Source organism: Montipora foliosa, chromosome 9, assembly GCF_036669935.1.
Source record: "Montipora foliosa isolate CH-2021 chromosome 9, ASM3666993v2, whole genome shotgun sequence".
Classification (NCBI taxonomy): Eukaryota; Metazoa; Cnidaria; class Anthozoa; order Scleractinia; family Acroporidae; genus Montipora; species Montipora foliosa.
In genome coordinates, this window is record NC_090877.1 from 41,778,943 (window position 1) to 41,794,833 (window position 15,891).

At 41.6% G+C, this 15,891-nt stretch overlaps 1 protein-coding gene across 3 annotated transcripts in view; it reads left to right on the forward strand.

The window, feature by feature from the left end:
- Window positions 1-15,891, forward strand: part of LOC137970008 (cytosolic carboxypeptidase 2-like) — a 71,785-nt gene that overhangs the window by 47,893 nt on the left and 8,001 nt on the right. For 2 of the 3 annotated variants that reach the window (XM_068816451.1, XM_068816450.1), the window contains 13 exons: window positions 517-627; window positions 2,135-2,304; window positions 3,062-3,221; window positions 3,756-3,797; window positions 4,307-4,366; window positions 5,077-5,202; window positions 6,046-6,188; window positions 7,977-8,052; window positions 8,780-8,884; window positions 10,107-10,151; window positions 11,522-11,662; window positions 14,133-14,199; window positions 15,231-15,303. In XM_068816451.1, the coding sequence (XP_068672552.1) occupies window positions 517-627; window positions 2,135-2,304; window positions 3,062-3,221; window positions 3,756-3,797; window positions 4,307-4,366; window positions 5,077-5,202; window positions 6,046-6,188; window positions 7,977-8,052; window positions 8,780-8,884; window positions 10,107-10,151; window positions 11,522-11,662; window positions 14,133-14,199; window positions 15,231-15,303 (1,319 nt within the window). The remainder of the gene's footprint in view (window positions 1-516; window positions 628-2,134; window positions 2,305-3,061; window positions 3,222-3,755; window positions 3,798-4,306; window positions 4,367-5,076; window positions 5,203-6,045; window positions 6,189-7,976; window positions 8,053-8,779; window positions 8,885-10,106; window positions 10,152-11,521; window positions 11,663-14,132; window positions 14,200-15,230; window positions 15,304-15,891) is intronic. The other variant, XM_068816452.1, reaches the window with a different exon arrangement.

Here is a 15,891-nt window from a genome sequence, read left to right on the forward strand (position 1 = left end):
TGAAAGATAAAAATGATATGTTCACTGCACGCGGTGAAGATATGGTTTTTTAGCGAGAGGAGAAATCCTGGTATTTCATCAGTATCTATATAATTAAAAAATGATTATAACCAACTCATCGCTACGCGCCTCGTTGGTTATCTATCTCTTCATATCCAGCGCGCCCTCGTAGAATAATCGTTAAACATTTCATTGGGCCATGTGAATCACCGATATTGCTGAACATGATGTGGTCATTATTGTGACGAAATATAACTGCTTAAATGCAAGACCCAAAGACAAGGCGCATAGAACTCGTGTTTTTGCCCATGAATAAAGTACTATTACTTTGTGGCGTTCTCGCCTTTATCGACCTCGCTGTTTGCCAAAGTTCCCGAGTTTGGGTTATCGCGCTTGCGGAGTTTGTTGACTTGGGCAAAAGGTCCCATCTTTTGCTGTGTTATCAAGGGGTAAATTTTAAAAAATGCATTTCATCGTACAAGTTGGACCATTACATTATTTACCTGTTATTTCCAGGCCAAACAAATTGTTGTTGTGACAGCAAGGGTTCACCCTGGGGAGACAAACTCCAGCTGGATGATGAAAGGTCTTTTGGATTATCTAACAAGCAATGCTCCTGACGCAAAGGTTTGGATAATTTGTCATTCCTTGAGCACAGCACGCTCAGCTGGTGCTGGGAAGTGTTGATGAAGACGCACCTCTCACAAACCTTATTGTTAAAGCTGTGTGACGTTTAAGCCCCGTCTACGCGAACAATTTTTATGTGGCATTTTAAAGATATTTGGTCGTGTAGATAGAGCGAGTTTCAGTCGAGTGTCGTAAAAGACGGAGACAATCCAGTAAACCAATCGAAACTCGAAGTAATTGCACGTAGCGATTAGCTTGAAGTGCTTGTGAGCAAATGAGACCACACATTGAAAACACCCTATAAAGCCAGGAGGACTCCGGCTTTCTCTGATTCTGTGACCTTCACTATAAACATTAAAAACTAGGCAAAGCAAGGAATTTCTTCTCTTCGCGTGCGTTATGCTGTAACCAGCGAATTCCAGTACCAGTTCCAGTAGTTTCTGTTTCACAGTTTATTGTCAGTTATTTGTAATTTAGATTTGTTAAAGTGCAGCTAACCTCAGATTAGGCTCGATTGACCAGCCGTTTAGTGCGCCCGCGTTCCTCCGTGCACATCACGGCTGGATCACTTGTACATGTCCAGGCAATTGCATTTTGCACCAATCAGAAAGTCGCCTGCCTGCCAAGCACAAAATACACTTGCGACGGGTGCTACGTCACGGACAAACGACGCGGACCAGTGACCAGCCGTTCGTTGGGAGGAGGATGCTAACCGCACTCTCAAAACGGATGAAAATCGAGGCAAAGCTCAGACTGTCTAAGTCATAAAATTTAATTTTCCCACCATAACGCAGACTATCTTTGAGTTTTCTCCTCGCGCGCGAGATTTCACTTTCTTGTGGGCCGCACAACTAACGTCAGCCGTTAAGTGACAGGCGATGACAAGCTAAATTCTCAGGCTTTGCATCCTGTTGAAAACAATTTCTTTCATCGAAAACCTCCCGTTCCGTCCATATTTGCTCTGTTCTAAACCGGTCAAACCGGGACACTACAATGTATTACGGTCCCATATTTTGCTCGTTCTCTAGACCAAATATGGTAAAATGGCGTTAGGGTGCAATAATATATAATCGCTGTTATTGAAGGGATTAGTTCCACTCTCCTGCTTATGACACGGTGAGTGCAACTGTTACCCCTGGTTTAAGTTATCGTCTTCTTAGGCCAACGGTCAGGGACAAAATTAGTTGAGACATTACCCGAAAAGAGTCGTATTTCCCATGCGCACAGTCCTCAATCCCTGCTCTTACTGTTTTGCTACCCCCTTTTCAATGTTGCAACCATGTGAGAGTGTCCATGAAACGTTTTTCAACATTGAAACGGCGAAGGAAGTGGTGTTTCAACACTGTTGTCCCTAATGAAAGGCATAAATGTAGGTTTTAATTTATGCACACTTATACAACAGTGACGTAATCAAAGACCTCGAACATTGATTGGCAAACTTGACAATACATATCCTAAATTGGTCAGAGAAAACGACAACTCAGAGAGTTGTCTCTTTTTTTTCTAGCTTCTTCGTGACACGTTTATATTCAAGATCGTTCCCATGCTGAATCCTGATGGAGTGATTATTGGAAATTATCGTTGCTCTTTGGCCGGTAGAGACCTGAACAGGAACTATAAAACAGTCCTCAAAGATTCCTTTCCTCCTATCTGGCATGTCACGAACATGGTTCGAAAGTGAGTGATATTTGTGCTCTGACAGGCCGTGAATTGTCCATTTCTGAAGTTACCCTCGGTTTCAAAGCGAGTCCAGGAACGATTATTTTGTGATTGTAACCAATTGCTTTTCAAGGAAAAATAACATCTGATATGTCATTTTTTTTGCCCAGACTTGCTTTTAAAAAAGGTCGAATTCGAAAATGGTCTGTTGATTGAACTAAAAAAAATCCTTCACCTCCCTAAGCTTTGTGTCCCGTGCAGATTAACACAAACTAGTACTACTACATATAGGGATGATATCTTTTTACAAACATTGCTTTTGTTATTCAAATGTGCCAACCACAGGAACAAAAGACCCTTTTGTTTCGACGGCGCAAGGAGGCTCTGATTGGCAGATTAATGACAATAGGCGACGTCAACGATATCTTCGCTTCAGTCTTGAACCTGCACTCTAACAAAAAAAATAGCTTTGAATTACAGGAAATAACCTCTACAGTCAAATTTGTTTATAATTTTTTTAAACATAGACACGCAAGAAAAGAATTTGGCCAATATGCAGCCGTATTGACCTCACGCTTGGTATGATTAGCATAGTATGATTGGAGGTTCCCTTTAAGTCTCTTCATATTTACCTTGGGTTTGATGAAATTTTGATCGGGTTTCAGTTGGCTGTTTGGTTTGGTTTTTGGAATCCTGTTATTGAACGTCCTTTGTTATTTTCACACCCTGGTCTTGACAAGTTGTTTTATTTTTTGTGCCAAATCCTTTTTTTCAGATTATTGGAGGAGCGAGACATAACCTTATACTGCGATCTACATGGACATAGTCGAAAGCAAAACGTGTTCATTTATGGCTGCGAAAACAGATTTGATCCTCTGAAAAGACTGCGAGAGAGAGTGTTTCCTGTGATGATATCTAAAAATGCCCCAACTAAGGTACGATGAGCGACAAAGGCTGGTCCGACACGACATATATGAATCACGGTACATGTATTCATATGTATCCTAAAGACAGTTCAGTTCATTTTTCTTCTCTCTTCTCTTGACGGTTTGCCCTTTTCTGTGAGTTCGTATTCGTCTGTCATTGTCTGTCTCTAAAATGACTTCGAATTCAAGCACCGCCAAGCTTGAAGGTCTACGACATCTTTCCATGTCTCCTGCAAAATTAAAACATGCAATGAAACAATAACTGAAGGTTCTTAAAAACGCATATGCATTCAACCATGCCGGAATTTTAGATTTTCTTTTTTCACTACTGAAAGTTGAGTCTTACCTGATGATACTTTGTCCGCCTGGCAGCGCTCTACAGCGAAAGGTGCTTTGAAGCTGATAAAGGAGATAAGCTCCGAGCATCGATCATTAAATCTTAGAATGTCATTTGAGCCGAAATTTCTTTTTATTAAGTTTCGCCAGAGAATGTTGCTGTGATGAGTTTTAAAATAAATATATTGATGTTCTCTTCTCTCGTAGTTTTCATTTGAAGGGTGCAAGTTCAAAATACAGAAAGGCAAGGTTGGTAAATGGTCATATTGCATGAGATTTCGAGCCGTCCGATTCGTTTCCGAATAGTTTTTAAAAACGGAAGTTCCCCCACCCCCTCCTCGCCTGTTTACGGATTTCAAGGCCGGCTTTTCTTGGACGTGTGGGCCAGCGAAATTGAGGATTTTGTTTATACGATGGCATCGGAGGTAGGATATGGTTAATGCCGCGTACATTGAGCATAAATAGATAGAAAATAGAGCTCGTCATCGTTTCACTTCGCCTAGGGCTCGTTTAAGCCTCACAGTTACTTACAACCGCGGCTCTGCTAGCGTTTTTTCATTGTTTTCTTGTATTACGGTGGACGGGTAAAGCTATTCGAAAACGCGTCGGGCATGTGCACGCGTTTCTTGTTTTTAATAGAGAGGAAGAAAGCTCTGTGTACATGTTGACGAGGTCTTCGATTCTGCTGATTTTTATCAGGAAAGGAACGAGACACGTAAAACAAAAGATGATAATTTTTTTTTCTTCGTGTTATTTAGGAAGGAACTGGAAGGGTTGTCATGTGGAACTTAGGAATAATGAACAGTTTCACCATGGAGGTAAAATTCTTTGAACGTGCTTTGCTATGAATGAGGGTTGGTTATCCGTCGAGGCGACGCTTTTCCAGGGCTGGCTCTTATTTGATATTTGATGGAATCATGGGTTACAAAAGATCTCGTTTGTTTAAGTGACAACCTTACTACTAGCCAGCATCCAATTTTGCCTTGCTCAAACTAGCAATGGTGCTTGAAACATGCAGACTCAAAGAAAGGGAAAAGGCAAGGAAGCGACGTCTTTTATTAGACACCGTGTGAATTGTGAAGGAAAAGGAGTTGTAGTAAACTTGCCGCTTGTACATTAGAAAGAGAAAAGACTTTCTGGATGTCCCCTTTTTCATAGCCTGCGTATCTGTCGGGATATTTTATCGCGGCCTTATTTCATGGTTCGTCGCTAGCGAAAATCTCTCGTGGCTTGTCCGCTTCGCAGCCGTTCGCACTCGGGGCCAAAACACAACGGAGCAACCATCTATTTGCTCGCGGGTATTTAAAATAATCCCGCGATAAAATATCGTGCCGGTTACGGAGGCTACCTTTTTCACAGTTGTTGGAGGTGCATTTGATTCTCCTGATATTTTTAGTATCGACCAAACATTTTAACGTTGCTTTGCGCAAAATTCAGGACACATGATCGGTGCAAATGTTTTTTTCCAGAAGAAAAGCGTTCATGGATAATCAGAACGCTTATGTGGGCGTTTTTTTCTCATTTACAGGCAACCTTTTGTGGTTCATCGCTTGGCAAACGTGCAGGATATCATTTTAACACGGAGGATTTTGAATCCATGGGATATCATTTGTGTGACACTCTCTTGGATTTCTGTGATCCTGACGACTTCAAGGTTTGAATGCCGAAAAAACATGCAATAGTTACAAGAGCAGCTCTCCCTCTGTTAAAGGGAGAATATTTGTTCCGGAACATTGTTTTTGCTTTTCAATTGTACATAGCTCTGGAACAAAAAAAACCTCTTCGCTTCTACGACTTCTATGTTGTGGGAGGAGTTACCTGGCGGACGACTGAAGGGAGGGGCTCGGAGAGCGGAATTTATATCGAATCACAGATATAACCTTAAGTATTGATTCATTGAAAACAAACCGTTTTGTTTCGCTCCTGTACGGTATGCACTTCCGGGAGAGGGGACTCTCATATAAAAATGGAGGGATCCGCGTCGGAAATTTTAAATTAAATCCCTAAAGAAGAACAATTTTGGCAGGGCCCATGCTCTTTTAACCCCTAAAAGACACCATATTAAAACACAGACAAATACAAAATACAGTGAATTTTAATGATGGCAAAGACACTATCATCTAATACTTTCAACTACGTGAAGAAATATAAAAGTGTAAATAGACACTTTTATATTTCTTCGCGCGCTACCCTAACGGAGTCCTTCACGGCTACATATGATTGCGTTTTGCCCAGAACACCTTAAGTGAGACCAAAATCCGAAATTTACACTCCCAAGCGAGACGACGGGTATCCCTCCCCTTTTTATACTTGAGTCCCCCTCCCCCTCCCCCTCCCCCTACCCTTTTCTGGATGCACTTTCCAAAATCTCAAGAGATTGTTTTTGGGCTCCTTTACAGCAGTTTTCCTTGGAAAAAAGACCAATTTTTTTTCTGCTGGTTGTGCCTCGTTGTAAATTGCCTCTTTAAATAAGAGAGGCTTTGAATTCCGTTTTTAGTACCTGTCCATCTTAAGGGAGCTGGAATTAACAATGAAAGCCGAGATTTTAGAAGGCATGAGACGTAAAGGAACTGCAGCGCCTAATCTGACTGAATCTGACATAGATTTGGATACAAACTACCCATCTGATATCGAATCGAGGTGATCATTGAACGGCTTCCCAAATAACATTATCCCGAGTTAGTCCCGGTTCAAACGTCGTGCTATCGTTTACAAATTAGGGTTCAATTTAAGGTCGTAATCTGAGTCAACGTTCCCCGCCAAATTAAAAATGTGATGATGTCTGGTATCCTGTGGGGCAGGAAGCTTAACAGCTACGCAAGCTCACTGGCGACGTAACACAACACGCGCAAACTCCGTGATCATGAATATGTTGTCATGTACTTTACTATAGATCTCTTTCATAATGGCAGCCAAATAATACATTGTTTTGTTTTAATGCTAATGAGCCGTTCCAGCCTCGGTATACGACTTTTTATTTAAAAATGAGGTTAGTAGGTCTAATTAATATAAAAACAAAAGAATGTAAAGGTGGTCGCCATTTATGAAAGTGGTCTTGGCAAGTTTGTATAGTGCTTACGCTTGGTCACCAGTGAGGACCAGGCTTAAGAAAAATCGACGACAACGACTATGAAAACGCATCCTCAAACTAAGAGTTGCGAAAATTAGGGGTGCAGTGATGGCTTAGTGGTGAGAGCACTTGCCTCCCACCAATGTGGCCCGGGTTCGATTCCCAGACTCGGCGTTATATGTGGGTTGAGTTTGTTGATTCTCTACTCTGCACCGAGAGGTTTTTCTCCGGGTACTCCGGTTTTCCACTCTCTTCAAAAACTAACCTTTGATTTGATTTGCGTTAACTTGTTGATTTCAATTTACAGTGTCCCCGATTAGTGCTCTACAGCGCTAAAAGATTAGACACTTAAATAAAGTTCCTTTCCTTTCCTTTATTTTTCGTGGTAATTGGCAGGAGGGAATGTCTGTCTGGCAGGAGTATGTGCGGTCATTGCATCCGCGTAACCATGTCAGTGTAATCTTTGGGCTGTTTACTTTAAAAATCCGAAAATGAAATTCTGGAGCCAAAGGATCGTTTACCCTTAACCAAAAATTCCCGAAAATTTAGATTGCAATGTAAATGGTAAGTACACCATGGTATACCAGACTGGAAAGTTAGTCCAAGATTTCTAAACGTAATTTCCGACAGGAAAATGTGTATTCCATCGGCGTTCCTCCGGTTTATATTCCTCCTCGCATCCTGGTAAATTCGAAAGATATTTTAGGGTGAAGTTTTAACTCGGCAGTTCGCGAGTTGAACTTGATTCTCTCGCGTTACAGAATCTCATATTACCACCCCGGTCTTAAATTCCCCGCACCCTGGTCAGAGTTTTTCTCTGTCCTTGTGTGGGCCCACTGCCATTAGTAGGGCGAACGCTCACATGGTTTACATGGGTAGAAAACTAACACTTCACATTACCCTCCAACAGTCAAGTCTGCTAGATTTTCTTCGTTTTTTTTTTATGGGTGTTTAGATTATTTGAAATGGTTGCCCAACACATCACAGTCATTTGCTGATTTCAAAACCTTAACGAGCGGTTATCAATCTCCAAAACGTTGCTGAACATACTAATAGACCTCTTCAAAGTTGTGTGCTTAGTTACCTGGCCTTTAAATGAAAATGAGGCTGGTGTTGACCTTGTTATGATACAGAGCTCCCGCCTTTTCTTATGCTAATGATGTGGTTGTCATGCTAATTAGTAAGAATTTACATAAGAAAAGCAGTGAGGTTTCTATCAAAACAAGGTCAACTCTAGCCTCGCTTTCATTCATAAGCCAGGTAACGAAGCACACAACTGTAAAATGGACTGTTTTGAAACTCATTTTCTCTTGCTGCATGTCATAAGTGTTTTCCTTTCTTTTCGATTGTGTCTGCAGTACTGGTGGTTCGGATAGCTCTGTATCAGATGGTCTTCCAATGCATATTATTTACGCTGCCGAAGGTCTTAAGCTGGTATGTTAAAAACCTGAAATGAAAACACAAATAAATAATAATGATAATAAATTCGTCTATATGAGCTCCGTTTATCAATTATGTTGGATCACCTTATTTGCTGAATGTGGATGAGGAAAAAAAATTATGTGGCAAATAAAAGTTGCCGCGTGCGAAAATTTGTTCGGGTGGACGATTCATCAGAAGGAACCTAAGCCCCGCTCTTCACGACCAAGACAGCAGCGTGACTGTGTGAGAGATGTCATTCTGTCCCAGAGATAATTGCGTTTTGTGCTACTAGCGACGTTCACTGTTTACAATCAGTGACCAAAATAGTTTTTTTATGTTTCAAATTTGCCAACTATCGAACTTACAAAGAACAGCTAATAAACCTCTTGTTTTATCCATCCATACTCACGGGCAGCATTCAGGCTCCGTAAAGAATAGGCCATTTCCGAGTTCATGTCTGGTTCCTCTTCAAAGCGAGTTTAAGTGCGAAGTTGTTGTTACGAAAATTAGTTTTCATTCATATGTAAAGTAGAACTAATACCATCACCAAAACTTCGCACTTAGACTCGCTTTGGAGAGGAGGCAGACATGAACTCGGAAATGGCATGCAGGAAGTCGAAATTGGGCTATTGGTAAAAGTTGTCAGAAAATGGAGGCCACCCAAAGCACTCTGGCCTGGGAACTCAATTGCGGCATCGTGCAAGTGGCCTGTTTTGAAAAGAACTATTTTCCTGTTTAGGGAACGAGGAAGAAGCTGAAAACAAGAAAAGAGCGCAACAAGAGGCGTGCAAAGGCTATGAAAATTAAAGATGTGCTGTTGGCCGATGCGGCTAAGAAAGCGGAGGTATGATTTCTTAATCTTCTGTAAATGACTATGAAGCGCTGTACATCTATTTCCTCAATAAGTTCACCGATGACTCATCGGAGTGACAGCGCGGCGCTTGGGTTGATCTTGTTTTGATACAAAACAAGTTACAAACGAATATGTAAATCGTACCTTTTTCACGCATGTTGTAGTTTAAGTTGCCTAACACCTTGAAAGGCCCACCTTCAACTGACTAACAGGCCTTTCGACTGTTTGTTGTAATGTTTAAAAAACGAGCAGCAGTGTTTTATCGGGGTTTACACGAGGCGTAGCCGAGTGTTTTTAGACCCGATAAAACACGTGCTGCGAACGTGCTGCGAACGGCTTAAGAAACATTCCTCAAAGAGCGTGCCCCTCTGGACTCAAAACAATAGTTCAAATTGTGAGAGGTGAATATTAGCATACAAAAAAAACAAGCTATGCCTTATTAGTATTCTTTATATAAAGAGTACTAACGAGGAGTGTTTTATCAGGATATAAAGCTCATACACGTGACTTTTTATTGGTGTTTTGATAGGCTGTTAGGCTCATGAATTATTAATGACTTTTTAAATGTATATTTAAACGTTCGCATTGATGATCGCCGCGATCTGAGATCTGAGTGCATGAATTTTAGCTTTGGCGGGATAATTGTTCCACGGCCACGCACTGCCTGTAGTGTGAACGTAGGCCCTTGACAGTTAAAACTAACTTGGCTGAAACACAGGGGTTTCCATTCGTTAATTAAAAGAAAACCCGCTACTTTAAGAGCGGCGACAAAATAAGAAAGCAGTGACCGACTTAAATTGTGTTTCTATTTATAGCGCTCTTAATCCAGTAGCAGCCAAAGCCTAAACAACAAACACCGATTATCAGATTTTCCTCTGAAGCATTAACTGATCAGAGGAAAACACCATAAAAGCTACATTCCTTGAAAGTCTTGTCCCGCCGACCTTCATTCAATACTGACTATAGGATCTTTAGTCGTTACCGCTTACATGGATGGAATCCTTTCTTAATGATACTTCATTCTCTTTTTCATTGCTATAAAAAGCCGTAAGAAAATGCGAGGACACAAATTTATAGACGCTGTACATTCGGGGTAGTGGGCTTCAAGTGCTTGTGGTGTCGGATACATATATTATTCATGCAAGGATCTCCTCTAAGTCTCTTGTTAGTGACTGATTGTGTTTTTTTGTTTACATCATGCTTGCAACACCAGTATCCACCAACAGAAGTCAAATTGGTTTATCAAAAACAAGTGAAGGTAAGAAAAATGACCGATAGGTAGCCTGGTTTTGTCAGTCGTCTCTTGTTTCCCATTAGGAACGTATACTAGCTCGACGAAAGATGCCAGTTATGTTCAAATACAAATAATTAGATGATCGCCCAATTTCGACATCCAACACAAAGAGTACCTTTAAGCATTTGCTACCTATTTCCGACGATAAAGTAAGGGTAAAGGTTAGCGTTAATTTTTAGCCTAGGTAAAATGCGGCTGTTTATCCTTACTCCAGGAACAGCATTTACGGGACATTAATCGTCTGTATACGGAGACCAATCTCGACCCCACAGCATTTCTCTTTTGTGCTTGCCTGAGGGAAAGAAGCTCTGGGGAACCATGAACTAAAGTGTCTTCTCATTGGTTTTCGTTACGAACAATAAAAAGCGTATCTGATTGGTATACTCATGTTAGCACGAGGAGTGAGCAGGCGCCGTAAGGTTCAAATAGCCAATTTTTGGCTATAAGAACGCTACGGCGCATGTCCTCCTACATAGAGTTTCCCAGAGCCTCGGGTCATAGATTTAGCTTCGCGTTTACGGCAGACGGCAAACGTGAAATTGAAATTTGCGTTTTGCCAAAAAATCAAAGAAACTGGTCTGATTTTAGCTGCTATTTTGCCTGTTATCTACAAATGTCGCGCAAATTCTAAAATGAGAGACAAAAGTTAGAATAACAGAATTTTCATGCTTTTATGACAAGCAACAGCCTGCCGTTTGACGTTTCCCGTTTCCCGTTTCACGGAAACGCGATGCTAAATCTCTCCAATGTTTCGAGACACGAGTGACGTTGAAGTTGGGGAGAAGAGCACTTCGTGACGCTTATTGAAATCCGGGTGCGTGAAGGTCATATACGCGCGCGGTTTCTTTGCACATTTTACCATCTGCATAGGGAGTTTGCGCAACGACAGCCAATGATTTTGGTACCATTTTCGCCGTCATCCCTTAAACAACGACGTGAAATTGTCCTATTTGAGTTTATACTGAATGAGCACGTGAGAACACTACGATAATTTTTATACGCCGCTCGGGCTAATTGCAGATTCCAGGACCATTAGCACACATTTTGCACGTAAAGTGAGTTGCAATAATGTTGATAATGGGAAATTTTACAATTTCCGGTGAAGTTGTCGTTTTCGCCAAAGACGTTGTTTTTTAAAGGTCTCTCGTGTCATTTATGGCCCAGTTCAGTACTTGAAACACGGTTTACGTTTGGCATGTCCTGCCATCTGTGAGTCTCGAAAAATCGTTTGGGTGTTGGATGTTCGTACTATGTAGCTTCCTTTAGCGTAAATCTTCTCTGGACAGCTCGGCTAGTTAAAACGTCAGCATCTTAATCTGTTAACCTTTGTTCAGCGTTCCGTACAGCCCAGTCCCGCACGGATGAAACCTGAAAGACAGCAACGGAAACGCGATCTTAAGGAAAACAGCAGGTCATGGACGCCTGTCTCACCACACGCCGGATTGAGAGTTGAGGGTGCTCGATGCAGGGTAAAAGTAAACCATTTTCACTTTCTTTCGCAACCCAGCTTGAATAAGTTAATAAAAGAAGCGAGATTTAGCGTGGGCCAAGAGTGAATTAGATAAGAGTGTTTCTCTATCAATTTGCGGTCTTGCCCCAGCAGAGGGCAGAGGGCCGGCACTTTAACCAATCAGGAGAAGCCATATCACTCGTGACTACTTCCGCCATGTTGTCATGTCTGCGGTCAGGGAAATGACAACTAATTTTCGCGGGAACAGGTATTCTAAAAAAATAGACTCATTTGTGACTGTGCTGGGGTGAGCTCACCCATGCCATGACAACACTCACGTGACCAGCAGCCATGTTGGATTACTAAAACAAAAGAAAATATTTTTGGCTAAAAATAGAATTCAATTCCCGGAGGATTAGTTTGGTGCACCATCATGGCCGTCATTCCTTTGTTTACGTTTACCAATATGGCCGCCGTGACGTCACGTGAAAACACTCTTGCTAAGGCGGAAGGGTCGCACGCACCACATAGGTAGAAGGGCACGCGAATTTTTTGAACCACGGACAGCAACCGGAAGTGAACATTTTGCTTTGCAGTAGTTTCTCCCAGATTTTTAAACTAATCGTCTCTAATAGAGAAAACATACTTATGTGGTAGTGTGAAGACAAGTTATAAGGAAAAAGTTCACTTCCGGTTGCTTTCCGTGGCTCAAAAACGTCGCGTGCCATAAGGAGAATAAAACTCGTCGTCACTGGAGGAGGGAAAAAAGTACAAAATCCTGTGACGGGATCTGGGCGGCAAAGTCTCGAGAACTGTGCTGAAAACATGTAAATACCATGGCACACGAGAGGCATTTTAGTTTTGAAATGTAGATTTTCCGAACAAAATTTCCAGGGTGGTTTTTGGTAAATGATGCGCAACTCACTCTATGAAATTAACAAATGGAAAGTGGTTCAGCGTTGTCTGTACACCCATGGTGGACAAGGATTTCGTCAAATGTTGCTCCTCGTTCGTCCAGAACAAATTTTGACCACTGTGATGACGAATATCGTTGTCGATAAGAGTAGAGAGAACGCTGAACCATTTTCGATTTGTTTTTTACCACAATATTCGACGCCAAAGAAAGTATTTATTTCAGAGCGTGACCAAGAAAGAGCAAGCGTTCTCTATAACTTTCTCGCAATACGATTGGTTTCTTTCCCAAAATGAGCTTTCCTGATTGGCTATTACATTGCGTGACAAATTGACTCGAGCATGACGCGAGCAGCGTTGTCCAGACTCTTATCGACAACGGCAAATTAGCCAGTCAGATTGCGAGATTACAGGCGATTGTGGTAAAATGAAAGTTAGAAAGGTAATCGTAGTTAGATAAGCAACTTAAGAAGTTGCAAGCAAGACTGAAAAGATCCAGGTGTGAACGGGTTTCAGTGGAACCTACGACAGTGCACTGCTCTACGAACTGAGTTTTCAAGCCATCTGGAAGCTGGTCGATTGGCCAGTTTCGTATTCGGACGGTTAGACTGGATCTAGCATGAAATGGAGGCTAATGCGGAGGAAATAACTTGCATGTGAAAAGATTCCCTTGCATTAGCCTCCATTTCATGCTCGATCCAAGCCAACTGTTAGAATACGAAACTGACCTATTCCGAGTTCAAGTTATATCCCGGAAGAGGCCGGTGAATGAAATAATTTTAGAATATAGGAAATTTCATATATTTGAAATTTTCAACTCTTATCTCACATCCATTCTGCTGTTGAAATGTATATACTTTTATACAGTGTAAAAAATCATCCCACGCTATCGTGGATTATCAAAGTTTCGACCTCGGATATTGCGTTTCTAGCTTTCTGATTGGTTCACGCAATCTCGGTTATCGGCTCACATACCGTATGACCTAATATGGAAACTGATTGCGTCAAGTGTTGTCAGGGTGAAAAATTCGTGAGAGAAGGGGAATTTCTCGGACGCAATGGCGGCCAAACGATTAGCCCTTCGTCAGAGCGATTCGATTCGCTCTGACGAAGGGCAAACGCTCGAAACGTCAGCTTTTATAATCCCTGTACGGTGGTCAATTTACATTATCAACTCCGTGGATAAAACCTAATGAAATGATTGTTGATTATTGCAAATTGTTCGTATGAACATTATCTATACTGTTCAAAGTCAAGGTAGTCAGTGTTGGATTCGGGTTGAATCATTATTTACGGTTTTATATTTTAGTTGGTGGAGGCAGTTTGGTTTGTTGGTTGGGGGTGTGTTCCTGTCATTTAAAGCGCATAATTTGCTTGAGGATGCTCGTCAAATGCTGCTTCTGACTAACATCTGCATTTTTTATCGGTGACATGAACTCAATTTTACCGCAGTGTGAAATAGACAACTATAGTTACTTCCCTCCAGTCTGCCATGTTTCTTTTGATTGTTCTCTATTATGAACGGCCCATCATCTCCTCTTCGGGTCGAAAGCGTTGTGATGAATGCTCCTGTTATCTTGCAGCATGAGTACTTAGAAGCTGTAACCAATGCCTATATGACAAGTGGAATTCTGGTTACCGAGTCAAAAGGTAGCTATTGCATGTTCGTTAGTTGCTCAATGTTTTGACAATGAAAGCGCATAGAAGTGAGCTTTTAGGGAGCAGGTGCAGTGGAAAGCGCTCGCTGTCTCACCACAGCAAGACCGGGTAACGAGAAGGGTTCAAAATACGAGTGTTCAAGTGACAACTTTTATGTCCCAAAAAATGTATTTGCTGGTGTAGATGGGACATATAGTGTTTGTTGAAAAAACTATTTGTTTATGCACCAGAAATAACTTTGGCTTGCAGATACAAACGAAAACAAGCCAACCATTAATAGAAATCATTTCAACCTCTCCTTATTCGCTAAGTTTCATTTGACGAATTATCCACTCAAATTCAAGTTTTTGCATGTGGCGAGTTTCATTTTCAACCTCATGTGTGTTGGACCGCCTTCTTTTCAGAAAAAGTGTTTGTCAAATAATGTTCTGTCAAAATTTTCCAGTTCTTGGAAATGCAGCACTTAGCGGGCTTGCCCTACTAATAGGCCTTTTGCAACTAACGATCACATGGTACAAAATCCGCCATGCTGGAGGGCAAGCTCATTATTATGTCCCCACTGGGACATTAAAACAAAGAGACCTGAACCAGTCAAGCTTGACTTGCCTTTGTTTTAATGTCCCAGTGGGGGAATAATAATGTGCTTGCCCTCCAGCATGGCGGATTTTGTACCATGTCATCGTTAGTTACAAAAGGCCTATTGGGGCTGACTCTCTTTCTTTGCGGCCCCCCCCCCCCCCCCCTTTCCCTGGGGAGGGCCTACCCTCCTCCCCTAGTGGTAGTTGACAACCCCTTTAGCAGCAGTTCGAGAATGCCACACATGACTTGTTCAGTTTTGTAAACAGTGAGTATTATCGTTACTAGGAATAGTGTTAACCTATAAACTCCTCCACCCCCTCCCGGCAAAAAAGCGTATGTACAGCCACCCCTTCCGATTTTTTCCGAGTAGAAGGGGCGGCAGCACACAGGCTTCCCGAAGCGTAGCTGAAAGCGTTTTTTTCTTATTTGTATTTTTCCTTCAGAAGTTCCCCATTTTCGCTACACGGACGGTAAAACGTATCTTAGAGAGGCGCCGTCTCCTGAAACAGCCGAAAAGTGAGTGAGTTTATGGGTTTTTTTGGCATCTTTTATGGCAGAGGACATGTGAAATGATGAACTGTGAATAGTATTTTGCACTAAAAAATTAGAATGGAGCTGTTGGAATTACTTTTGTATATCATCACGTATCAATTTACCCTTGGAGTTTAAAAGAGCGCCTTGAGGTAACAATGAAGAGAAACTGTTTGAACACACGATGGAGATTTAGGCAGAGGTAGCCGAAACGTTCCAGAAATCGTCTGTTTGAGTGCATCGACAGTAAACAATAAATATGTGGCATCTTCAAGTCTGGTTAAAAGGGAATACTCCTCCCTTTTGATTGCTTTCGCCGGGCTGTCACCCAGATATACCGGTACCACTGCTTAGGACCATCTGAACAGACTTTGTAAGTTTACCTAAACTGGCAACTCAATAAACTTTGCTCACGTGATTAGTGGTCTTTTCAAGTAGGCTCAAACAAACGTAAAAGTTTGCTTAAAGTGGCACCTGTGACCAAAAAATCAATTCTTATCTTTCTTTGGATTTCAAAACTATGGTAACTAAACACTAAGCGACCAAAGTCTTAAGCCTTGCTTTGAAAAAGAA